Below are 16350 nucleotides of genomic sequence, written 5' to 3' on the forward strand. Positions count from 1 at the left end.
CAATCCAACTGTATTTTCCTGAGCCATTCGCGTCCCAGCAATGGTGGTCCTCCATTTTCCACTACATAGAGGTTCAATTGCGGTATTTTTTTTTCTTTGTATGTCACTGTCACTTTTATTTTACCTTTGGGGCACACTCTTTGTCCTGTGTATGTCTTTAACAGTACTTTAGTTGGCCTTAGCGGTATGTGTGAAAACAGTCGTTTGTAGTCATGTACAGAGATCACTGTTAAAGCTGAGCCTGTGTCCAACTCCATTTTCAGCCTAACTCCTGCCACTTCTGGAGTAACCCATATTATTCTGTGATCCTCTGTTTCTTTCACACTGTGTAGTTTTAGACAAGCCAGATCCTCTTCCTCTGAGTCTGTGTCACTTTTTTCTTTATCTGAACTGTCTCCAGTCACGTAGTGTACCTTCTTATATCTATCTTTGAAAGGTTTCTTGTTTTCAGTCACTTGATGTACCTTTTTGTTACTCTGTATTGTATCAGTTTTCGGCTTATTTGCTTTGCAGACTCTTTCAATGTGCCCTCGTCTGCCACATTGTCTGCAGTCTTTGTCTTTAAACCAACAGTCATTGTGGTCATGTGACATTTTGCCACAGCGATAGCACTTCTTTTCTTGTTTCAGTGACATTTTATTAGTTGAATATTCCAGGGATTTTTGTTGAATTTCTAAAGCGCCACGTGCTGCTGCTTCCATTGATATTGCAATACTCAGAGCCTTCTCCAATGTGAGGTCTTTTTCAGACAGGAGCTTCTTTTGTGTGCTTTCACTTTGCATGCCACACACAAATCTGTCCCTCAATGCGTCTGATAAACCCACTCCAAATTGGCAATGTTCTGATAATTTGCGCAATTTTGCCAAATATTCAGAAATGCTTTCATTTTTGCTCTGTTTCCGTTTATGGAATTTAAATCTTTCAGCTATGAGCAATGGTTTGGGGCTTAAATGGTCTCGGAGTGTGTCTATTTGTTTGAATGTTTTGTTTGCTGGCTTTTCAGGGGTTAATAAACTACGTAGCAGCCCATGTCTTTGCGCCCATAACACTCAGCAAAACAGTGGCTTTCTTTTCTACCTCCACTCCGTTAGCCTCACAGTACAACTCCACTCTTTCAATGTAAGTTGCCCAGTCTTCAATGCTGCTATCAAATGCTGCAATAGTGCCAATCATCGCCATTTTTTTTACCAAACCCGTTTTTCTTTCTTTACTAGTTAGCTAGCGTTATGCAAGTCCTGTGCACTTTTCACTTGACTTACGTATCCCCTGCCTAGCTTAGCAAGTGTGCTCCGTTTTCTCCACCTTCTCGCTCCTTTCTTCCAAATTTCGGTGTCCTCTGGATGCGATGCCAGAATAGGAAGACGTAGGTTCATCATTCTCGTCGCCAATTTGTTGTGTTTGTACCGCTATACAGAACTACATAAAATAATAAAGTAGCAGAGACTGAGAGTAACTTCAAGTGATCTTTACTGGGTGACTGGAACTTCGGCACTGACTATACAAATCGATACGCGTCTGTTATATACGCTCACAACTAAGGATGTACATCCGCAAAACAAAGTAGTCCCTTCAATGTTGTATACATTAATTACTAAAGTAAACCATTGGAGTAGAACAAAGGGACAGAGTCAAACTAGTAACATTTTAGCGATAGCAAAATACTGCGGATGCTGGAAATCCGAAATAGCAACAGAAAATGCTGGAAAAACTCAGCAGGCCAGGCAACATCCGTGGAGAGAACAAGAGTCAACGTTTCAGGTCGAAACCCTTCATCAGAACTGAAAAAACACAGTTTTAGCACTGATATCAGGAGGTTCTTCTTCACACAGAGAATGATCAACATTTGGAAAGGACTCCTGGGGGGAGTGCTGGAGGCAAAGACCCCGAATCATTTAAAAAAACTAGATGCTGCAATGGGGATTGTAGGGTTGTTCTGGATGAATTCATTAAGATGTACCGAATGGCCCTCCTCATCAGTAAGTATCTCGTGCCATTGCAAATGGCTTGTGAATACTAAAGGGAGGAGCACTCACTGAACTCATGAACAGCGGCTCAATGATGAAGGAGAAAGGGAGGACGCGGGCCCTGGCTTTGATGGAGAAAATCCAGGAGATGGCTCACAACCAACACGACGGTAGCTAGGGGCAACCAACCCTTTACAGCTAGAATGAATACATCAATTAGCCGGATACTGAGGAGAACAAGTGAGGAAACCCCACCAACCACAAAACCGATGCACTGGGTGGTAAAGACCGGCGCAGGGGGAGGGGCGCCTTAGGGAGCCGGAGAGTGAAGGCGAAGACGGCAGGGCCCGGGCCGCCCTCACTTCTTTCTGTCCGCAGAAGAATGGGTAGCCATGTCGGGGCTTACGGGCGGAAGTGACGCGCGAGTTTGCATTAGCAACCGTAGCCAAGGCGCCGCCTGCGTGGCGGTTGCTGTGGTTACTGGAGGTCCGCGCACGGGTGCCACTCTCCAGGTTCACTTCGCTCCGGGCTGCAGCCAGTCAGCAACATGACCACCGTGTTACCGCAGCAGGACAACAGCGACACCTACACCTTCTCCAGCCGCCCCAGAGCCCTGCAGGAGAGGAAGAAATACCGGCAGGAGCAGGAGCAGGAGCAGCAGCAGTGAGTGGGGCAGAGGAGGGGAGAGGCGGGTGAGGACAGGGCGTATGGTAATAGCAGTGTGGAGAGCAGGGCAGGGTGTGAGGAGGAGGTGTGGGAGGAGGAGGTGGGGTGTGGGAGGAGGGGGGTGAGGTGTGGGAGGAGGAGGTGGGGTGTGGGAGTGGGGTGTGGGAGGAGGGGGGTGAGGTGTGGGAGGAGGAGGGTGTGGGGAGGAGGGTGTGGGGGGTGGGAGGAGGAGGGTGTGGGGGGTGGGAGGAGGAGGGTGTGGGGGGTGGGAGGAGGAGGGTGTGGGGGGTGGGAGGAGGAGGGTGTGGGGGGTGGAGGAAGGGGGTGGGGTGGAGGGGTGGGGTGGTGGTGGTGTGAAGCTGTGCCCCCTTGTCCTGCAGCCACAGTTTAGTTTGAGGCTGTGCCCCCTTATCCTGCAGCCACAGTTTAGTTTGAAGCTGTGCCCGCTTGTCCTACAGCCAGTTTAATTTGAAGCTGTGCCCTCTTTCCCAGTGTCGTGGTTTATTTTGATCTTCAGCCGATTTGTCCTATTATCATGATTTAGTTTCAAGCTATGTCGGTTGTCCTGTGACCCATTGTCTACAGCAATGGTTTAGTTTGAAGCTGTGTCCCCTTGTCCTACTGTCATGCTTCAGTTTGATGCTGTGAACATCAAAACATGAACATAAGAATTAGGAGCAGGAGTAGGCCATTCGGCCCCTGGAGCCTGCTCCGCCGTCCAATAAGATCATGGCTGATCATCGACCTCAACTACACTTTCCTGCTCAATCCCCATATTCCTTGATTCCCTTCGAGTCCAAAAATCTATCGATCTTGGCCTTGAATATACTCAATCATTGAGCATCCACAGCACTCTGGGAGAAGATTCACAACCCTCTGAGTGAAGAAATTTCACCACCTCTCAGTCCTAAATAGCCAACCCCTGATCCTGAGACTGAGACTCCTTGTTCTAGACTCTCCAGCCAGGGGAAACAGCCTCTCAGCATCTGCCCTGTCAAGCCCTCTCAGAATCCTACATGTTTCAATGAAATCACCTCTCATTCTTCTAAACTCCAGAGAGTATAGGCCCATTCTACTCAATCTCTCCTCATACGACAACTCTCTCATCCCAGGAATCTAGTGAACCTTCATTGCACCCCCTCCAAGGCAGTTATATCCTTCCTCGGGTACGGAGACCAAAACTACAATTCTCCAGGTGTGGTCTCACCAAAGCCCTGTACAATTGCAGCAAGATTTCCTGGGCTAAAACCCGTAGCACTGTTTTCCTACCAAAGTGAATAACCCCTCATTTCCCCACATTACACTCCATCAGCCATCGTCTTGCCCACTCACTTAACCTGTCTATGCCCCTTTGCAAACACTTTGTGTCCTCCTTGCAGCTTAATTTCCCACCTAGCTTAGTGTCGTCAACAAACATGTGCAACCTTGTCACACTGCCATGGTTTAGTTTGAAGCTGTGCCCCCTTAACCCACTGGCATGGTTTAGTTTAACGCTGAGACCTCTTGTACTACTCTCATGGTTTAGTTTAACGCTGAGACCTCGTGTACTACTCTCATGGTTTAGTTTAACGCTGAGACCTCGTGTACTACTCTCATGGTTTAGTTTAACGCTGAGACCTCTTGTACTACTCTCATGATTTAGTTTAACGCTGAGACCTCGTGTACTACTCTCATGGTTTAGTTTAACGCTGAGACCTCGTGTACTACTCTCATGGTTTAGTTTAACGCTGAGACCGCTTGTACTACTCTCATGGTTTAGTTTAACGCTGAGACCGCTTGTACTACTCTCATGGTTTAGATTAACGCTGAGACCGCTTGTACTACTCTCATGGTTTAGTTTAACGCTGAGACCTCTTGTACTACTCTCATGGTTTAGTTTAACGCTGAGACCTCTTGTACTACTCTCATGGTTTAGATTAACGCTGAGACCTCTTGTACTACTCTCATGGTTTAGTTTAACGCTGAGACCTCTTGTACTACTCTCATGGTTTAGTTTAACGCTGAGACCTCTTGTACTACTCTCATGGTTTAGATTAACGCTGAGACCTCTTGTACTACTCTCATGATTTAGTTTAACGCTGAGACCTCTTGTACTACTCTCATGGTTTAGTTTAACGCTGAGACCTCTTGTACTACTCTCATGATTTAGTTTAACGCTGAGACCGCTTGTACTACTCTCATGGTTTAGTTTAACGCTGAGACTGCTTGTACTACTCTCATGGTTTAGTTTAACGCTGAGATTGCTTGTACTACTCTCATGGTTTAGTTTAACGCTGAGACTGCTTGTACTACTCTCATGGTTTAGATTAACGCTGAGACCGCTTGTACTACTCTCATGGTTTAGTTTAACGCTGAGACCGCTTGTACTACTCTCATGGTTTAGTTTAACGCTGAGACCGCTTGTACTACTCTCATGGTTTAGTTTAACGCTGAGATTGCTTGTACTACTCTCATGGTTTAGTTTAACGCTGAGACTGCTTGTACTACTCTCATGGTTTAGATTAACGCTGAGACCGCTTGTACTACTCTCATGGTTTAGTTTAACGCTGAGACCGCTTGTACTACTCTCATGGTTTAGTTTAACGCTGAGACCGCTTGTACTACTCTCATGGTTTAGTTTAACGCTGAGACCTCTTGTACTACTCTCATGGTTTAGATTAACGCTGAGACCTCTTGTACTACTCTCATGATTTAGTTTAACGCTGAGACCTCTTGTACTACTCTCATGGTTTAGTTTAACGCTGAGACCTCTTGTACTACTCTCATGGTTTAGTTTAACGCTGAGACCTCTTGTACTACTCTCATGGTTTAGATTAACGCTGAGACCTCTTGTACTACTCTCATGATTTAGTTTAACGCTGAGACCTCTTGTACTACTCTCATGGTTTAGTTTAACGCTGAGACCTCTTGTACTACTCTCATGATTTAGTTTAACGCTGAGACCGCTTGTACTACTCTCATGGTTTAGTTTAACGCTGAGACTGCTTGTACTACTCTCATGGTTTAGTTTAACGCTGAGATTGCTTGTACTACTCTCATGGTTTAGTTTAACGCTGAGACTGCTTGTACTACTCTCATGGTTTAGATTAACGCTGAGACCGCTTGTACTACTCTCATGGTTTAGTTTAACGCTGAGACCTCTTGTACTACTCTCATGGTTTAGTTTAACGCTGAGACCGCTTGTACTACTCTCATGGTTTAGTTTAACGCTGAGACCTCTTGTACTACTCTCATGGTTTAGTTTAACGCTGAGACCTCTTGTACTACTCTCATGATTTAGTTTAACGCTGAGACCTCTTGTACTACTCTCATGGTTTAGTTTAACGCTGCATCTTCTTGTCCTCATGCCATGCTTTAGTTTGAAGCTGTGCCCCCTTGTCCCACATTCATGGTTTATTGTGAAGCTGTGCCCACTTGCTCCACTGGCATGGTTTATTATAAGCTGTGCCCACTTGCTCCACTGGCATGGTTTAGGTTGAAGCAGAGCTCCCTTTTTCCCCTTTTCCTAGTGTCATTTTTTTTTTGCAGCTTTGCCCCCTTGTCCTATTGTCATGATTTCATTGAAGCTGTGTTTCCTCGTCTTGCTGCCATAATATAGTTTGAATCTGTGCCCCCTTGTTCTGTTATCATGGTTTTGTTTGAAGCTGTTCCCCCTTGTCAGACTGTTATGCTTTAGGCTGAAGCTGTGCCACCTTATAGTATAGTTATGGTTTACTTTGAAGCTGCTACCCTTTAACCTACTGCTATGGTTTACTTTGACACTGTGGCCCCTTGTCTTGCTGTCATGGTTTACTTTGAAGCCATGCCCCTGCATCCTTCTGCCATGATTTAGCTTGACACCGTGCCCCCTTGTAAAACTGTCATGGTTTAGTTTGATGCTGTGCCGCTTTGTCCCACTGTCATTGTTTAGATTAATGCTGTGTCCACGTGTCCTACTGGCATGGTTTAATTTGATGCTGTTTCCCCTTGTTCCACAGTCATGGTTTAGTTTGGAGCTGTGCCCCTTTGTTCTACTGCCAAAGTTAATTTGATGCTGTAGGCCTGGTTCTACTGCAATGGTTTAGTTTGAAGCTGTGGTGCATTGTCCTACTGTTCTTGTTTAGTTTGATGCTGTTCCCAGCTTTGTCCTGCTGCCATGGTTTAATTTGATGAAGTATTCGAGATTTACGTATTCAATAATATTTTACTATTTTCTCCAGCTGTATAAAAATCTCCCTAACTTACTTCTTTTCAAAGCTGAACAGCCCCACTTTCTCCAGTCTTTGCTCATAACTCAAACCTCTGACCATTTGAATCATTCCTGTCCTCCTTCGTACCACTTTGAGGGGTGCGACCAGAAGTGGGTGCAGTACTCCAATGTCCAGAACATTGTATAGTTTCAGCATGACTTTCTCCAACTTGTAGTCCACAGTTCTGGATATATAGTTCAGCATTCTATTTGCTCTGTTGCCTGCTGTGCTTCGGTTGGCTGCAAATCTATTAAAACCTCTGAATTGCCTTCATTTGCACACGTAGCTACTTCAACACCCTTTATGGAGTATTTGTGCTGCCTATTTTTTCTTTTTACTTGCAATACTTAAATTTCATTTCCCTTTCATAGAATCATAGGCCTGGATTTTAGCCTGGATGCGAGTTCTTTGTCGGGGGTGGGGGGGTGGTTGCTGCTGTGAAGTTTGGAAACCCAGAAGAACGGGTTTCCCGAATATCCTGCAGAATTTAACGGCTGGGCCCTTTTAAGTGGGGTGCCTGCCCACAGGCACTCTGATTGCCAGGCTTGGAGGCCTTTCGGGCAGGAAGCCTGCTTCACAAGGCTGAAAGTTACGAGAGTAGGTGGGTGTATTGGGGGACTGAGAGATTGTGGGTAGGGGGAGGAGGTCCAGATCGCGGGGTGAGGTCCGAAGGTGGTCTGGGGGTCCCGATTGTCAGGGTGATGGTGGTCTGGGGGTCCCGAGTGTCAGGGCGATGGGGTCCGATGGTGGTCTGGGGGTCCCGATTGTCGGGGTGATGGGGTCCGATGGTGGTCTGGGGGTCCCGATTGTCGGGGTGATGGGGTCCGATGGTGGTCTGGGGGTCCCGATTGTCGGGGTGATGGGGTCCGATGGTGGTCTGGGGGTCCCGATTATCAGGACGATGGGGTCCGATGGTGGTCTGGGGGTCCCGATTGTCAGGGGTGAGTCCGATGGTGGTCTGTGGGCCCCGATTGTCAGGGTGATGGGGTCCGATGGTGGTCTGGGGGTCCCGATTGTCAGGGCGATGGGGTCCGATGGTGGTCTGGGGGTCCCGATTGTCAGGGGTGAGTCCGATGGTGGTCTGTGGGCCCCGATTGTCAGGGTGATGGGGCCGGATGGTGGTCTGGGGGTCCCGATTGTCAGGGCGATGGGGTCCGATGGTGGTCTGGGGGTCCCGATTGTCAGCGTGATGGGGTCCGATGGTGGTCTGGGGGTCCTGATTGTCAGGGCGATGGGGTCCGATGGTGGTCTAGGGGTCCTGATTGTCAGGGAGATGGTGTCCGATGGTGGTCTGGGGGTCCCGATTGTCAGGGTGATGGGGTCCGATGGTGGTCTGGGGGTCCCGATTGTCAGGGTGATGGGGTCCGATGGTGGTCTGGGGGTCCCGATTGTCAGGGCGATGGGGTCCGATGGTGGTCTGGGGGTCCCGATTTGAGGGGGTGGGGGGGCGTGTGGGGGTTTCACAATTGCAGGAGTGAGGTAGTGTCTGATGGTGGTCGAGGGGGCAGATGGCAGTGGTGGGGGGGGGGGCTGATAGCGATCGCAGGAAGCAGGAGGGGGGGCTTTGTTTATAGGGTAGCTTGTTGGGATGAGGGGCGGGCTCCTCCTGGCCCGCAAGCAGTCCTGTGAAGGCATTTACCTCATGGATTCCGCCCTTCTCGCCTGCTTTCAGCTGCTAAGTATCCTGAGGTCTGGAAAACCTGGCCGCCTGTGGTTAAAAATAGAATGACTGTCGAAATGTAGGCAGGCAGCCTCATTATAATATTTAAATGACCAACCCGCTTTCTGCGAGCGGTTTGGGAGCCCGCCCCTCGTCCCACCTCCCTTAAAACCAGAAGTGGGCGGGTTCAGTTCCTTTTCCAGATTTTTTGCATTTTAACTTTGAGAATGATGCAGCAGAGAAGGAGGCCAATCAGCCCATCGTGCCTGTGTCATCTCTTTGAAACCGCTATCCAAATAATCCCACTCTTCTGCCTTTCCCCATAGCCTTGCTAATTTTTCCCCTTCAAGTATTTATCCAATTCCTTTTTGAAAGTTATTATTGAATCTGCTTCCACCACCCTTTCAGGCAATGCCATCCACTTGCATATTGGTCTGTCTAATTATGTAGTTTCTCGGCCTCTGCAGATTCTACTGCCCCTCCAAGTTTGATACCGTCGGTGAATCTGATCACTTTGTATTGCAGTTCTGAATCTAAGGTGTTGATGTAAATTAGAAGCAATAGGGCCTCCAACACCGATCTCTGAGACACTTATTCAGCGCTTTCTTCCTTTCTGTCCCTCCCTCTTCCATCATAACTGCTGTTACAGGTTCTTCCTACCCTTGAACCAATTTTTAACTTAATGGCAATAACTACTGTAGATGTGATCAACACACCAATATACTGGAGAACCCATATACCCTTTATGTATGATGTATCCTGGAATATATTTCTTTAAAACCTAGTTTATATATTATGAGAAGCAGTAGTAAAATGATGCAATATTACACTGCGGGAGTACCTTCACCACACGGACTGCAGTGGTTCAAGAAGGCGGCTCACCACCATCTTCTCAAGGGCAACTAGGGATGGGCAATAAATGCTGGCCTTGCCAGCGACGCCCACATCCCATGAATGAATTTTTAAAAATGATGCTCCTTGTTACACAGACCTGAAAGACTTGTTTGTGAATCAACCTCGTTAATGTATTTTCTCTGCTGCATTTGACTTGACTCTTACACAAAGCAAAATACTGTAGGAACCAGGTAAAAACATTTAACATTTAAGAACCATTAACTGCTATAGTTTACTATAAATTGAAAAATCGATGAAATCTGCACTGAATAGGTTGTTGAAACACTGAATTGTAAGACTTGAGTTTGTCTGTTTTATATGAAAGGAGAAATAACAATGTGTTATTAATGTGGCATATTCCATTTTCTATAATTTGTGTAATCTGCAAATGATAGTACATGCATTTTTATCAAAAACATTCTGAAATGTCACTATGCTGTTTAGCTGTAGTTGTCAGATTTCTTTAAGCGGATGTAGTTATACAGTGAGGCCTGGTTGGTATTTTAACTAACTAAATTCAAAAATAGAATAAGTTTCATTTCTTGTAACTCAGAAATTTCACCGAGTCAGTATCCTTTGCTTTATTCATATCTGTTAAAATTGGGCATTAACATCTACATTCTCGATGGCGAAGGAACTGACGATACTTCATTGCACATATTTAGTGTTATTTTCATGGGCCCTGCTCAAACTTTCTTGCTAGGGGATAAAGTGTTGTTATTTAGTCCCTCTTGTGCAGCCATTAAAGAAACCACACAATTACAAATTGTTCTCCAGGAGCAAAGGAGCAGATCTTGAAGCTGCAACACTGTGGAAACCATTTTTTATATATTCTAAGTTATACATTGGGCCAGTAATTCCGGTCCCAACGCGTGAGTACGGACGGGGTACTCGCGCGTGGGCCGGTTGGAAGTGCCGGATTTCAGCATGCACAGCGCATGCGCGGGAAACCGGCATTTCCTCCAAGGGGTGCAGAGGTCCTGCGCGCACGCGTTGAACTGCCTTCTTTTTGACAGGTTTGCCCGTGTGCAAGGGCCTGACCTTTTTTACACATATAGGGGCGGGTGGAGGGTTGTAGGGACGGAGGTTACAGAGATGGGAAGGCCAAGGCCAAAAAAGGATTTAAATGTGAGGATGAGGATTTTAAATTTGAGATGTTGAGGACTGGGAACTGATATAGGCCAGCTCAGATGGGGATATGTAAGCAAGACTTGGTGTGGGATAGGATACAAGCAGCAGAGTTGTGGAGAATGGGGCGGCAGCCCAGTGTTGATGAGGGTTTCAGTGGCAGATGGGCAGAGGCGGGCAATGTTATAGAAGTGGAAGTAAGCAGTTTTCATGATGGAGAGGATCTGGGATCAGTAGCACAGCTAGTTGCATAGGACGGCGAGATTGTAAACAGTCTGGATCAGTCTGAGTTTGTGGCGGGGACCGAAGATGACGATTGCAGTCGTCCCAATGTATAACTGGAGGATATTGCAGCTTATCCAAGACTAGATATCAGACAAGCTGTCTGATGACAGAGGCAATGGAGGGTTTGAGAGAGGTGGTGAAGAAGTGGAGCTGGGTGCTGTCGGCGTAAATGTGGAAGCTGACTCCCATGTTTGCGGAAGATGTGGCCAAGGTGCAGCATATTGATGAGGAAGAGGAGGAGGCCAAGCACACATCCTTTGGGGGGGGGGGGTCTCCGGAGGTAATGGTGCAGGGATGGGATGAGAAGCCATTGCTCGAGATACTCTGGCTACGGTCAGATAGGTAAGCAAGCAAGGGCAATCACGCTGAACTAGACATTGGAGGGGAATGGTATGGTTGACCGTGGATGTAATTTGTGACTTTGGTTAGAGTTATTTCAGTATTGTGACAGGGACAGATCCTGTTTGGAGGGGACTAATAGGGTCGATAGAGAGAAACTATGTCTGCTGGTTGGGGTGTCGAGGACTAGAGGGCATGGTCTAAGCCAGACCTTCCAGGAGTGAAGTTCAGAAACACTTCTACACGCAAAGGGTGGTAGAAGTTTGGCGCTCTCTTCCACAAACGGCAACTGACGCTAGGTCAAGCATGGAGTAGCGTGAAAGGTGGCCAAGGAGTGACCGGTGACAACACATTCTAGAACTTTAGAAACGAACGGGAGATTGGAAGGTGGAGCAGTAGTTTAAAAGGACCGAGGGGTCAAGGGTCTGTTTTTGAGGAGGGGGGAATGATTATGGTAATATTGAAAATGAGAGGGACAAAACCTGAGGGGAGGGAATAATTTGCAACATCAGCTAGCATGGTGGCCGGGAAGGGAAGTTGGGTGATCAGCAGTTTAATAGGAATGGAATCAAGGGAGCAGGAGATGGGTCTCCCAAAAGTTGATCTTGGAGAGGGCATTAAGGGATTTAGGAGAGAAACTGAAGACAGACACTGGTTCGGGCTAAGGCAAGGGTGGTGCCTGGGGAAAGGGTTGGTTTGGTAACAAGGAGAACATAGGAACAGAAGTCGGTCATTTAGCCCCTCGAGCCTGTTCCACTATTCAATGAGATCTGTGGCCTAACTCCATATACAGGAAACTTTGTGCTATCCGGAGGTTGAATGTCTGGCAACTTCGATCTAACGGCAGAAATCAGCAGCCGTTTTGGTTAGGTTTTTTTTCTTCTCCTAGCATTCTTTTCACAGGCAGGCTCTGGAAAGCGTCTTTGTAGCTTAGCAACAGCTTCAGAGACGCTTCCAAGCCACGGGCCGAGTGCTGACAAGCTATTGCTAAGCAACAGTCTTTGTTGTCAGATACGGAGATGAAAAGCTCCTATCTGATAACATTGACGCTGGTCTATCCGGAAGTTTTGAGGCAACGGCAGTAGCTCGGTGCCGGATAGCACAAAGTTTCCTGTACCCACCTTTGGCCCATATCCCTTAATACCTTGGGATAACAAAAATCTATCAATCTCTGATTTAAAATTAACAATTGACCTAGCGTCAGTTGCCGTTTGTGGAAGAGAGCTCCAAACTTCTGCCACCCTTTGCGTGTAGAAGTGTTTCTGAACTTCACTCCTGGATGGTCTGGCTTAGACCATGCCCTCTAGTCCTCAACACCCCAACCAGCAGACATAGTTTCTCTCTATCGACCCTATTAGTTCCCCTTGATATCTTGAAAACTTCAATCAAATCACCCCTTAACCTTCTAAATTCTAAGGAATACAACCCTAGTTTGTGTAATCTCTCCTCGTAATTTAACCCTTGAAGTCTGGGTATCATTCTGGTAAACCTACGCTGCACTCCCTCCAAGGTCAATCTATCCTTCCTAAGGTGTGGTGCCCAGAATTGTTCTCACTACTCCAGGTGTGGTCTAACCAGAGTTTTGTACAGCTGCAGCATAACTTCTACCTCCTTGTATTCTGGTCCTCTAGATATAAAGGCCAGCATTCCATTAGCCTGTTTGATTATTTTCTGTACCTGTCCGTGACATTTTAATGATCTATGTACCTGGACCCCCAAGTCTCTTTGGACCTCCACTGTTTTTAGCTTTTCACCATTTCGAAAGTACCCTGTTCTATCCTTTAAAGGTCCAAAGTGGATGACCTCACATTTGCCTGCATTGAAATCCATTTGCCACGGTTTTGCCCATTTGCCTCCTATCTTTGTGTCATCGGCAAACTTGGATATGTGGCTTTCTATCCCATCATCTAAGTCGTTAATAAATACTGTGAATAGTTGAGGCCCAAACACCGATCCTGCGGGACACCACTAGTCACATCCTGCCAATTAGAGAACCTACCCATTATCCCCACTCTCTGTCTCCTGCCACTCAGCCAATTTCCTAACCAGGTCAATAATTCACCTTCAGTTCCATGAGCTTCAACTTTAGCTAACAGTCCATATAAATAACATCCATAGACATTCCCCTGTCCACTACTTTAGCCACCTCTTCAGAAAGCTCATCAGGTTTGTCAGGCATGACCTATCTTTCACAAATCCATGCTGGCTCTTTCTGATCAGCTGAACATTTTCAAGGTGTTCAGTCACCCTATCCTTAATTATAGGTTCTAGTGTAATTTCCCAACAACAGGTGTTAGGCTAACAGGTCTATAACTCCTTGGTTTCCCCCTCTCGCCATTCTTGAATAGTGGAGTAACATGTGAAATTTTCCAATCTAAAGGAACGGTTCCCAAATTGAGAACTTTGGAAGATTATAGTTAGGGCATCTGCAATGTTCTCACCTACTTCTTTTAAAACCCTGGGATGGAAGCCATCTGGCCCTGGGGATTTGTCATTTTTTAGTGCCATTATTTTCTTCATTACTGTTATTTTGCTTACGTTCATTTTGGTGAGTCCCCATCCCTGATTCAATGTTAGTTTCTTTGGGATTTCTGGCATGCTATCCTCTTCCTCTACTGTAAATACTGATGCAAAATAATTATTCAACATGTCCACCATTTCCTTACTTTTATTTACAATATCATCACTATCAGTTTTTAAGGAGCCAACATTGCTCCTAATATAATTGTAAAAAGAATTGTTGATTTTGATATCCCTTGCAAGTTTCTTTTCATACTCCCTTTTTGTAGCTCTTACTATCTGTTTTGTCACCTTTTGTTGTTCTTTGTACCTTCCCCATTTGCCAGTATCTGTGCTAGTTTTTGCATTTTTGTACGCTTTTTCTTTTAGTTTTATGTTGTCCCTTACCTCTTTAGATATCCAAGGCTGTGTTTTTTTTTGCAAGTGGAGCTCTTGCCACTTGGCGGTATAAACTGGTTCTGTATCACAAATTCTTTCTTTGAACACCTCCTACTGATCTTTTGTCATTTTACCCATTAACAGATTTGCCCAGTTTACTGTGGACAGTCTCTGTCTCATCCCATTTAAGTCGGCCTTACCTAAATCTAGAATCTTAGGCCTAGAAATTCAGTAGAGCCACGTTTGGGGCGCTACAGCATGGCGTTTGCTAACTTTTGCGGCCGGCGCAACTTAGCGCCACCTTCGCCGATATTCAGTTGCATCGCCCCAAGAGGTTGCTGCTGCGCTAAAGCAGGCGATGCACGACTATCATTAGGTGGTAAGCCGGCGATCCGGGGCGCAAACACCGAAGGCGGGTGCAGCGCAGGTGCGGCGAGTTGCTCATTGAGGGCAGACAGTCAGGCGCCGGTCAGCACTTAAAGGGGGAGGGTGGAATTGCTTGGCTGCCACGCCCTGCACACTGCAGCCCTAAGGCAAGGCCTGAACACTGCTTCTGGAACAGCTCCACGCCCAGGAGAATGGAGAAGGCCAGGGAGAGAGCGCAGCGCTTCGGCGAGGGTGACCTGAGGTTGCTGGTTGGCGCAGTGGACCGCAGGCGCCATATCCTCTTCCCTGAGGGTGGCAGGAGGCCGCTGCCCGCCGAATATCGGAAAGCATGGAGGGATGTGGCAAACAGGGTCATGTCCAACAGCGTGGTTGGCAGGACACCAACCCAGTGCCGGAAAAAATTTAACGACCTCACTCGGGTTGTCAGGGTGAGTACCCTTTCCAGTATCCTCCTCATCCCTGCATGTGCCTTTATGGCCAAACAGGTCTGAAAGCCCTAATGGCCAGCACTCATCCAGCAGCTATGGGACTGTCATGAAAAGCACTTGCGCAATCAGAACTTTAGACACTGTCAGGGCTATTCGACCATGGGAGGCAGTGCGGGCAAGATCAGGGCTTGACACTATCAGGGCTAATCGACCATGGGAGGCAGTGCGGGCAAGATCAGGGCTTGACACTGTCGGGGCTAATCGAACATGGGAGGCAGTGCGGGCAAGATCAGGGTTTGACACTGTACTTAGAGGCGGTCCTTTCTCTTGCAGGCCAAGCTGGCGCATAACAGAAGACAGCAGTGACAGACCGGGGGAGGCCGTCCTGACCTGAAACAGCTGAGTGACCTCGAGCAGCGAGTGGAGCGGATCATGGCAGGCCGGCTGAGTGGCCCCATCGCCACTGGAGATGCTGAGCCTGTTCTGGGCACCAATGGTAAGGTCATCACCCTTTCGACCCCTCCCTTTCCACTTGCGCCTCACACCAGCATCCTTTGCCACTATCGAACCAATGCAGTGCACAGCAGCACTCATGCCTCCCTCGCTGCCGCCCTGTCCTCACTCTAAAGCAACTCTTGTGCCTCCCTGCTTTCAGATGGTGACTCGCCAGGTGAGGAGGCGGCCCCTCAAGCTGGCACTGTGTCCGAGTCAGACATAGAGGAGGAGGAAGAGGAAGCCAGACCATCAGGGACACCCTCAGCCGAGGCAGCCCATGGCCATGATGGTGACACGTCTTCCCTGGAGGGGAGCAGGGGGGAAGGGTCGGAGGATAGTGAAGCTCCGGGGACCAGCGGGCTGCAGCAACGCGGGAGGGGTGGGGAAGCTCGGTGGCCTTCTCCCCGGAGGGTGAGTGCGGCCTCCAGTCCTGCTACGGTGAGCGCAGAGGAGGTGCGGCTCCTAGCGGAAATGGGCACCCAGGCTGAGCGCAGGCACACTGAGCTCATGGCTGCAGTGGCAAGGATGCCTGACTCCATAGAGTCACTGGCAAGGAGTGTGCAAGAATTCGGGGCAGCACAGGCCAGGAGTCTGCAACAATTCAGTGCAGCACAGGCCAGGAGTCTGCAACAATTCAGTGCAGCACAGGCCAGGAGTCTGCAGGACATCGCGGCAGCACAGGCTAGGAGTCAGCAGGGCTTCGCTGCTTCACAGGCGGCTTCTAGCCAAGTGCTCAGTCGTGCCGTGCATTCACTGGCTGCTGTCATGCAGACACAGACCAGGGCCACACGGGCACTAACTGCTGCCGCACTCGCTGGATCGGCCAGGCATCGCCGGGGCACTCGCTGTGCCGCAGCAGCCCAGCAGTCTGTGCCTCAGCAGATTGCTGCGCATGCTGCAGTGCTGGCCCGTGCGCGTGCCAATGTATCAGCCGACCAGGGAGTGCCTGTGATCTGTCAGGTTGGCAGCATTCCTGC

General features: G+C 48.0%; 1 protein-coding gene across 2 annotated transcripts in view; it reads left to right on the forward strand.

Moving 5' to 3' along the window:
* Positions 1–2388: 2388 nt before the first annotated feature.
* Positions 2389–16350, forward strand: part of rsph3 (radial spoke head 3) — a 64949-nt gene continuing 50987 nt past the window's right edge. Inside the window, exon 1 of one of the 2 annotated variants that reach the window (XM_085981531.1) lies at positions 2389–2627. In XM_085981531.1, coding sequence (XP_085837657.1) covers positions 2512–2627 — 116 coding nt within the window. In that variant the 5' untranslated portion in view covers positions 2389–2511. Of the gene's footprint in view, positions 2657–16350 lie in introns of both variants that reach the window. The other variant, XM_085981532.1, reaches the window with a different exon arrangement.

The sequence above is a fragment of the Somniosus microcephalus genome, chromosome 3, assembly GCF_052327205.1.
Source record: "Somniosus microcephalus isolate GS21.2 chromosome 3, FLI_Smic_1.0, whole genome shotgun sequence".
Classification (NCBI taxonomy): Eukaryota; Metazoa; Chordata; class Chondrichthyes; order Squaliformes; family Somniosidae; genus Somniosus; species Somniosus microcephalus.